At 40.5% G+C, this 10,661-nt stretch overlaps 1 protein-coding gene across 1 annotated transcript; it reads right to left on the bottom strand.

The window, feature by feature from the left end:
• Window positions 1-4,448: 4,448 nt before the first annotated feature.
• Window positions 4,449-9,728, bottom strand: jpt2 (Jupiter microtubule associated homolog 2). The gene is made up of 5 exons (XM_070923586.1): window positions 9,583-9,728; window positions 8,428-8,579; window positions 7,697-7,848; window positions 6,329-6,365; window positions 4,449-5,950 (listed from the first exon to the last, which is right to left on the bottom strand). The coding sequence occupies exons 1-5, from the start codon at window positions 9,636-9,638 to the stop codon at window positions 5,688-5,690; spliced, it is 660 nt and encodes a 219-aa protein (XP_070779687.1). The 5' UTR covers window positions 9,639-9,728; the 3' UTR covers window positions 4,449-5,687.
• Between the last annotated feature and the right edge of the window lie 933 nt (window positions 9,729-10,661).

Raw genomic sequence — 10,661 nt, forward strand, 5'->3', positions numbered from 1 at the left:
AAAACTTATGCCATTTTGCAGCAGCACACACTCTCTGAACGAAGACTGGCTGTTGTTGTGTGTAACCTTGAGCTCGGTACTGAAAATATTGGCTCTAATATTTGGATGTAAAGAGGGCCCCCTCCTCTTCCACTACCAGCCCGTTGTATCGCCTCCAGACGCGGCCCAGCTATTGCCCTCCTCCCGCGGAGAGCATCTGATCCGGGGAGCGGTGGATGTGCAGTGGGCCGGCCTGTGGATCGGCCCTCGTTGAGTCCATGCCGAGGAACGAAATGCCTTCGTCGATGATATTGCACCTGCCTCTCAGCAGCCGCAGCCATGGACCCCAGCCATTACTGGCAGGGGAAATAAATAAATTAATAAATAGGTAAATAAATAATCTAACGCTCCCGATCCCCGCCTACGCCCGATCCGCCACTATAATATCATTGCCTCCATGTTTTGCTCCCCTTGCAGCGGGCTGCCGATGCTGCTGGCCAGACTCGGGCGTTGATGGTGATGTCTCCCTATGGGAGAGGCTCTCCCTGCTGTTCAGATGGAGGAGCCAGCTGACCGACTCTGGCTGACGTCACACCGTCTGCATTGAGCAAGCACACTCATTGCGTCAAGTCAGAGAGACGACACCGGAAGCCAGCTTCACGATTTCAAAATAAAGCTACAAAAGCTGATTATGATGATGGCAAATAATGATAAATGATGAGCTTTTTTAATGATGTCAAAGCGACACATTCCTTTAATCACACTCTACCGATTTTGCACATTAAAAGCTAAATTTACTCGTCACGAGGAGTAGCCTAGTCTCCCTGTGAAAAAAGTTGTATAATGTCCTCTGTGGCTCTGGTGGGAGCTTTCTAAAATCAGAGAACATGACCCTGATGTTTTCATACACATTTATAACAAAGCCTGAGTTACAAACTGAGGGTGCTGAGTTTGACACATGTCCAGACAGGGAGGGTCAAATAAAACAATGCTATTGGTTGCATTGTGGGAAATGTAGGATTCAGTGTTTCTGAAGCTTGACCCATACTAGAGACTGAAGAGCGGGCTATTTCAGCCTCTGCTGCTTCAATCTTGACCATTCATTTTGGTAATCTGTCTCTTTTGTGTGTACCAACTTAATTGAAGTGCAGTGCTTAATTGCTGGAGTGAGTGACCCTTTTCATTTGAATGTTTGAAATATTAATTTTATGTTGTACGCTCTCTATCTACTCTATTCTTAGTGAGCTCATTTGTGTAATCTGTTCATTTTATTTAAATGACTGAGGTCATGTGTCCAAATTCCCCCGCCACAATCCAAGAAACGTCTGACACCAAAACAAGTACTACATTTTAACTTATTTTTCACATTACATTTATTCATTTATTTGTTCAGTTGAATCATATGTTATCTCCCTAAATGATGATCTAAATACCAAATTCTCATAAACAAATGCTGAAGACATGACCTCAGTGTCCTCAATGGTAGCTACAGAAGACAGGGCTTTTGAACTTTGGTTCATGCAGTCACATGCTTGCCAGTAGTTTTATTTTGTAAGTTGATACCGGAAGTTGTAGCTGTTATTACAGCCCACTTGACCTAAATCTGCTGCTAGAATTTAATAATAATGACAATGCACTCTCCAAAAATGAAATAAAATGCTTCACATTTGAGACAAACAATAGCAAATATACATGATTAGAGTTTATAAAACCGTGTAGATTATTTTAAAGCTAAAAGTAAAAATGTGGTGGTCCATTTTAATAAATAAGATTTCTCACCTGGCAGAATAAAAGTACCTAAAACATTTCGTTTCACTAGCAGTTCCTCAGTTTTTCTGAACACTAGCAACGAAAATCTATGTTATGGATTTAAAAGTTGTGTTTTCCAAAGGATTTGTGCTCTGGTCTACTTTAACCTGTAGTGTAGATTTGTTTTACTCTGCACATCATAGCCTTGTCTGAAGGGGTCAGGATATGAGAACTAGTTATGAACACATGTTGTGTTGACAGGATCCTGCAGTCATTTGATCAAGATTGGGAGGACTTCAGCTCTCCGTGGTCAGGCGTTTATCAGATACAGGTGCAGGAAACACACTTGACTCTGAGAGAAGAGATGAATGATGAGTTGCAAAATCTTCTTGTAGTGGACATTCATGATTAGCATAAAGAGGGAGGGGTATCTCCAGTTTGAAACTTTTGTACACATCAAAACAAACTGGATGATAAAATAAACTAATAAACATTACAGTATGCATGGGAAAACTTTTTGTCTCAGAAAAATAAACACGAGAAAGGCCTGATACTTCATATAAAATGAGTAGTTCCCTGTATAAGATTAATAATATCAGTGGGTGGCAATTTATGATCAACAAGACTAATGTTTTAACATAAGAGGGAAAGGTCACAACCTCAAGACCCCGCAGACAGGACAGCATACAACGTATGAAAATCACTTCTAGACAATAACAAAAAAAAAGGACGGTAAGGAGAGCTGAGAGCAAACATCTTTCACTTGAACCTTCTTTCAGTCAGACAAGTGTAGCTTGGGCTATTGTTTGCTGTGGAGAGTATTAACAATGGAGACAAAAACTGGTCAATGAAGCATAAAAACTGGGTAGATAAAGGCCCCACAGCTCCAAAGCCAAATGAATCTTAACTACCTCCATGTTTAACAATGACTTCCAAAAGCACAACAAAATGTAAAAATGCTTCTTTAAAACTTTAGTCACAAAAATGCTGTCAACAAAAAATGAGATGAGAGTAAATCTCTGGGTTCACGGTGTGCATCAGGCCTAAATGATCTTTCCTCACATGGTACTCTTTAAATGGCCACTCTGAAAGAGAGACAGCAGTATTAATGTACAATATGCGTTCCAGCAGGAACGACTGCAGCAGGGAATCAAGATCATTCAAGCCAGACAAACATAGAAGGAATGAACCACAAGCTAAACCTTATTTCATCAGCATAAAGCTTCAGTTGTCCTTCTTCTTTCATTCAGCAGGTGGCAGTGAAATACTGACAATATTTACATTTCACACAATTCATCAGTTTTCTCCACAGACTCACAGCAGAGGGTGGATGGTCCTTTGAAGGTCCTCCCTCGGTTTGAGGTTGAGGCGTACTGCTTGGTACTGCACCCACAGTGGACAAAACAGACTTAACCTTACATGAACTTGGATAAAGGTCTTGGTCACTTTGGATCTCTTGGTGTCTCTTTGGTTCTGAACTTAACATTTTATTTAAAACATTATCTTACAATTACAATACACAGAAAACAAGTAATGCAGTTTAGAGAAGATAATTTTAACTGAGATAAGCAGAATAAGAGGCTTCACACTGAACCTTTTTTCTGGACAGAATCTTGACTCACTCGAGTAACTTGGGATATCTCAGCTCCTGTTGTGTTTTCCTTCTGCCAATGAGTCACAGGATGCAGCAACCTCACAACATATCTCTACGACCTTCCAACCTGACGAGACGTCTGCCTTTTCAGCCAGAATAACTGAAAACACTTGAATGAGTAGAGTATTGATCACTTGTCCCATGTTATTGCCTAAAATGCACCATATGCAATTCTGTAGTATCATTTGAAGTCAACTGAGACACAAGTTGCTTGTCTGTTTGTACGGTAATCATGATTGAGGAGTTTACGTGACTGCCTGTAGTATCGTTTTACATGAAACGTTAGTTGAGAGCTGCATGTGGAAGAAGCTTTGGTTACAAAACACTCTGGTCAAAATGGTCCAAGCAATTAGCCAGAACTCATTTTATTTTTACCCACAATTGTTAAGCACAATAGGATGCTGAGCGTGAATGTTTTTATTTTATGGGTGACATCATGTACATGTAATAGCTTACTTTAGTTTGGCCTGTGAGCTTCCACATTGTTCACAGCCAGTCCTGCCTGCTGTCTGTGGCTTTAGGAAACGCATACTTAAGCATCATAATGTTATGATATATATGACATTTTTTAAATCAGTGCTTGCATGTAAAATAAGGAGCCCTAGTTTTGTGGTCAGCCTGATATCATGCACATAGGACTCCTATCCATCTCAGTATCTGTGTATACTCACATGTGCAGATATTATTTTGACTGCTCTTTCAGACCATTGTTTAAAGGAGAAAATGCAGAGCTAAAACTACATTTTCCTCCAAGGCATTAAGTGGCCATTTTGTCTTTAGACCAAGCAGCTTGCAGAGAGTGCTGCCAAAGGGCAAAGCTGGACAAAGGCATCAGTGTCACCGATTCAAGAATTAACTACAAATCTGGAGCAGACAAGACGTTGTTTGTATGTCACATTTACACTGATCCAGACAAACATTTCACAAGGTATGCATGGTATGTCCATTTCTTTTATGTGCATTTCACTTACTATACCGCTTTTAATTAGTAATTACTGGATCTCAAATATTCTGAGTAGAAATGTTATTTCTATGTTTTGGGAAAGTAAACAAAATAAGCAACCTCTAAATGCAAAACAACAGTTTTATTGCAATACACAGGATTTCTTTCTTCTGCTGCGCTCATTGCCTGCCAGGCACATCAACACACAGGGGACAGGCTGGCACCAGAATACCATGAATGTGCGTCATTAAGTGGGTGAAAAGGTGATTATCAATGAGCCCACCTGGACTCAGGTAGGCCACACGCTTGTCCAGAGTTCTTTGTCTTCAGCCGTTTTAATTTAAAACATAAACAGAGGCCTACCCCAAGCAAAACATAAGGCATGTTCTCAGATAAAGCAAGCAATGGGGACAAAGCAGAAAAGTACCTGCACAATACAATCGCATAAAATCAAAATGGAATTTCTTTAAGGAAGCAGAAACATTTGGGAGTACACAATTGCATTCATCTTTGTTTCGAAGTCAATTTTTGGCATCTCGAGAAGAAAACCATGGAGGAATAATTCTTGAGAAGGCAAGAAAGATGAAAAAATGCTGAGCTAACATAAGGCTTCTGAGTATACAGTCATTACTTGTAGTCCAACATGTGTATTATTTTGAAAAACGGCCAAAGAAAAGGTTTCATGTAGGCATGGTCAAGGATCTGGCAACGCATAAAAGGTGGCACTAGTGGAACTCCCTGAAACATTTTACATGTTACATTGGTGAGAAGATCTATTGACCCCCTCCTGACTGAACGCTTACACATTAAGGTTTGAAACAATCACCCTGAAATTTAAGCAAATGTCTGCCGAGATTTTTTTTTTTACGCAGGATTTTTGTTACACCAACTCATTTGAATCTAGGACTGTTTAAAGCTGAACATTGTACAAGCACTCCAATGTCTTTACCATTCTTGATGGTTTAGACCATCCAATAATTGTGCCTTACACCAAACTACATTTACAAGTGATTAAAACACAGAAACAGTAACCGCAATATTGAGATTGAACAGTGTCACACTTAAGTGAATAGGTTATAGCTAGCCTGTTGATTGATCGGTTGGTGATTGTATGATTGCAGGTTTCGATAAAGAAGAATATGAAGAATTGGACAAAGAGAGAAGTAGGGCTGAAAGTGCAAGAAGTTTAGGACAACATATTTGACCAGGAATCTGGTGTGAAGAACAAAAAATTCCTGGTGTGTGTTTAGATGTACAGGTGAAATAACCATGCGGAGAGGGGCGTTGGAATGAGAGAAGATTAACAGGGGAGCAGACATGGTGTGTAGGACACAAACAGGGAGGAGTGGCGTGTTCAGCTGATCAGTAGAATACCACACTAGACTTTCCACCAGGGGGGTTGAGGACCCTGTTGTGAGAGCGAGGCTTGGGTCCCAGGTGAGGCTCATGCTTCTTCAGCTCATTAGTCTCATCTCTTTCAACAGGAGGTGAGGAAGAGGAGGAAGAAGAGGGCTCAGGCTCTGGAGGGGCTGAGACAGCAGCAGGCTCTTCCTTGGCTGGCATGGGAGCTGGGGCGGGGGCAGCTTCCTCCTTCACCTCAGGTTGGCTGACCTTGGCTTCAGGTGCTTGGAGAGGAAAAAGAAATAAAGTCTTACAGAAATGCCTAAAAAGATAATATCCTAAAATATAAAAATAAAAAAATCTGTCTTAAATAAGAAAAGCAAATACGTACAGTCTATACGTTTTATTTATTTATTTCAAACTTAAGGAAACAGGTGGTATATTTGATTTGTTTGTATAACAAATCGGTGCAAAATTAAAAATATACATTTTATTAACCATACGATGTAGACCGGAGGATCAACAGGAAAGACAGCTGGTTTCACCACTTAATGAAAACAAAAAAGAACTAACTTTATTCTACTTCTACAGTGAGTAGGATGACTCAAGATAAAAATCTCCCCAAAAGACTTCACATGGACATCCTCCTTTATGTAACAAACCTGGTGATTCGGGTCCAGGTCCCACACTTAGATTGTCCTGAAAAAGGAAAACAAAAAATCAAGATTGGAGATTTCTCACCGTGTAATCAATAAAAGGACTTAAAGGCTCTCTTCTTCATGCTACTTGAATTAAGTTAAAGCACATTCAAATGTAAAACAGTGCAACTTCCAAGAGTCGTCTCCAAGTCATCTATTAGTGAAAGTATTTGTGTCACACACAAATACACGACCTATACTTTGATTTATGATTATTGTGGAGAGTCAGAGCTCAAGGGCACCTCGGCAGTGCCCAGGAGGTGAACTGGCACCGGCAGCCCTCCGGTTCCCAAGCCAAGTTCCCACGGACTGAGCTACTTCCACATTTACACTGTCAGGCCACTAGACTTGACCAGGTCTCTATTGAAAAAGAGATTTTAATCTCAACAAGACTTTTTCCTGTTTAAATTAAGGAAAATAAAATGAAAATGTTTATAGTCAATACATCCTGTAATCCTGTAAAATTCTATCATGTGCTTTGTATAGAGGATCAAACGAGTCATAGCAAGTAAGTGACCGTTACCCATCCTGTGAGTGGTAGTCAATAAGTGAAGCTTATTTGCATTTTCTCCTTGAACACAGAGAACAATAATTGAACACAGAGTAATATGGCAATATATCGGGTCATACTACCAGGCTTTTTAATCATCATTTTTAACTTCTGTGACAAGGAAATTATCATAAATGCTGTTAATACTGGTAAATTTCCCTCATCAAATTTTTTTCACCATGAGTTTTTTCAAATGAGCGTAACGTGTAACTGCAAAAAGTTTTTCCAAAATCATTTAAAACAATCCATTTTCACAGATGTGATAAACACCTCAGTAAGTTTACATGCCATTTCTAGGTTTTACAAAGCTGCAAGAAAACAGCTGTATGGAATACAAACACCACCACAAAGCTCATTACAGGAAACTGGTAAATTAACTGGTTTCTTGTGTCTGCTTGGAATTTATTTGTGTCACTGCTGAGATTGTTGCAATAAGACTCAGCAGTCTTAGCTAACAATGCTCTGGTTGCACAAACACTATTGACCCGTGGAGAAGACTGATTGATACACTATGGTATGTGACACAGTTGCTGTGCTCTTCAAGTCTTACAGGATAAAATGAGGATCGAATATAAGATGAATGAGGAAACTAGCAGACTTTTGGGGTGAACTATTCCTTAAAAACTCAATAACTGGTGTTTATTATTATTATTATTATTAAGAGTCAGGGTGAAAAATAATTTAAAAAAAGGGGGGGTTTGTGTATGTATATATACACGCACACACATATATATGCCAAAGTATAGTCAAAGCAAAGCATAAAATTTAGGTGTATGGCGTACCTTTGGTTTATTTGGGTGGCTTCGGGTTGGGCTTTGGACAGGTGCACTTTTTGCAGCACCAAATATGTCGCTGGTTGGTCCACCTGGAGGTTTGGGTCTCTGTGGTTGAGCTGGAGGTTCAGGTTCCCCAAATATTCCGCTACTCTTCCCACCTAATTAATGTACCAAGATGTGTGTTAAATTCTACAGCACATAATGTCATAATGACACTCAACTCTGTCACATTCAGTCTTGATGGCTCATGAACTGCACTGCCCATTTGGTGGTCCTGCATATTTATGACACTCTGGCTGTACCCTATGATTACTTATGTGGGATTTAAATATTTTGAAATCTGAATTGAGCTTCTTCGTGACCACTCATCCTTCAGCATCACACCATGTGCATAAGCAAATTACAGTGTCATATACAGTACACACACTACAGTGGCAGCAATTCACTGACCATGTCAGGGATGCTAATGCCACAGTGAAAAATTAGCAGATAAGGCAGTCCCAGCGGTTCCTGCCTGGAAACTCAGACCATTTTTCAATAGCAAACTGGACTGAAAACATACTTGACTGTACCACATATTCCACAAACTCTGGAGGTGGATTAAATGCAGGCACAGGGAACAGTGAAAGTGCTTATATTGAAATTATCACATTATAGTAACAGTTTTCACACCCTTTGATAGATGATCTGACTGTCCTGCCTCAGCACATCTATTAGCCCTGACAAGCTGGTCTGACCTGGAGGATTGGAGCGCTTGGGTACACTCTGGGCCTCCTCTGGTGCAGCAAAAACTTTAGAGGCCATTTTATGAGGTCTTCTTGATGGTGCAGAATCGTCTTCATAGCCACCAAACAGGTTACTGGAACCACCCCCAGGAGGCTGCAACACCCTGCAGAAGATGAAGAATATAGTACCACTTATCCAACTTTATTCAAGTCTCATTTCAATCAATTACCGTGTGCAAGTGTGACCTGGTAAAGACAGACTTCAAATAGACACAGAGGGATTTTTACTGGTTTACTTGAAATTCAACATACTAACAGATTGTACTGTATACACTGAGTTAATTTATTAAAAGGTTAACGCTTATCAGACGATGTTAATCCTGGTCAAATGAAAGGGAGGACATTAATGTTTTCAGTCATGGAGGTTCATGTTTACTAATTAATGTTACAAACATGATGTCACATTTTGGCACTGACACACGAAGAGGACAAGTAGGAAACAGTAGGTAACCAGGCTATAAATATGTTACAGTACAGCCGACAGCTTAAGTCAACACAGCCAAATAACAGGTTATTTGATTATAGACTGTGAATGGCGCCATATGTCTGAAAAGTATTAAGTTTATTAGGCTTGACACTATACTTTCTCACGTTATTAGAAGCTACTACATATGCGAACTCTGTTATTTTAGAGGAAATGATCCAAGAACTGACGCTTTCGGAGACAGTAAGAGGAAACTGAACCTCCTTTAACTATAACAATGTGGCCACAACGCCGTTGTTGAAGAGTACAAAGAAGAGCAGCCTGAAGTGGCTTTCGCACTTCCGCAGGCGCAGCAGACAACGCCTGGTCGGTTAGCTTAAAAGCTAATTCTTGACTCTTAAGTTTGCTAACGCAGACAACTCAACCCAAGCTAGCTCAAGATGAACGACTACGAAGGCATTTGGCTTAACTCAACATCGCTGAGTGCTAGTGTTATGTTTGAAGGCATTAACAGAGAAAGTGATGGTGCAAAATCTACGAAGAGCTGTCATATAACATTAACCTACATAGAGACAGTCGCTGGCCGACCGACTACTAACGTTAACGTTACACTCGAAATAAGACATTGTCGGCCATTTCTTTCACAGATAACAAAGCTACACGGCTAGCTACATATTCTTCACCTTGAACTTGTTTTGGAACCAGTATCCAACCCTTGAAACATGTTCGTCGAAGTCATAGTGGTTTTGTTTTGAGCCTTCAAGTTTCCGAAGACAACTTCGTCAGTTTGCCAACTGGACGACCAGCAAGTTCCCCCTGTCTGCGCGTGCCCAACCGAACTCCGTACTGAAGAATTTCAGTCCACCCAAGTGTGACACAGAAGAATATAACTGGTCCACTGCCAATCGGCTGAGTGATACGGTGCGCTCGTTTCGTAGCACCTGGGAGTCCTCCAGCTAAAATAGACTAAGTAATCCATTGCGTCGAAGTGTTTTGAGACAAAACTGTTCTTTGGTCACAACAGCACTGAAGCCACTGTCTTTTGTGCTCTGATTTGCACATCTGTTACATACATGTAATACCCTATACATGTCTTTCTTATATAAGTAAGCGTAAATATCCGCCCTTCTGGTCTGTCAAAGAAACATTAAACAACCGAACCCGTGCTCTGATCTCGATATATGACGCTTGTTCTTAGCACCAGGGCGCCTGGCGTGGACAAAGGCAACGTGGGCGGAGTCTGAGATAGCAAAGAGTGCAGATGCTATTGAATCAAAACCCTTACTGCCATATTTTGTGTTTTTTATAGCTGGCGCTTTGTAATCATGGTTGCAGTGTTTTGTTGCCTGCCGTAAATATCAAATTCTGATTCCGTTTAGCCGGGTGAATTTCGGCGTACGCCAGGATATATTCAAGTGCATCCTCTGAGTTCCGCCTATTGATTTGATCTTCAAAATGTCAATCACTTTCTGGGCGGAATTTATTTTTAGAGCGCCAAAAAACTCAATTGCGGTGACCTAATCTCATTGAAGTAAAGTTTAATTACTGACAAAACAATTAGATTATTGAAAAATCAAACTGGCTTTGTATTTTAAAATACAAATCGGGAAATTTATACGGCCTGACAGGAAGAGAAAGGTAATTGGCCCTTCGCAGGGCCTTTCTCACTAACAATTGGCGAAGCCTTCTGTCAATCAAATTTTAACCGTCGTCCTCGTGTATTTCTGACCAATCACAGGGTTTGTTTTCGAGCTGTAGTGGG

Source organism: Enoplosus armatus, chromosome 17 (assembly GCF_043641665.1).
Source record: "Enoplosus armatus isolate fEnoArm2 chromosome 17, fEnoArm2.hap1, whole genome shotgun sequence".
NCBI lineage: Eukaryota > Metazoa > Chordata > Actinopteri > Centrarchiformes > Enoplosidae > Enoplosus > Enoplosus armatus.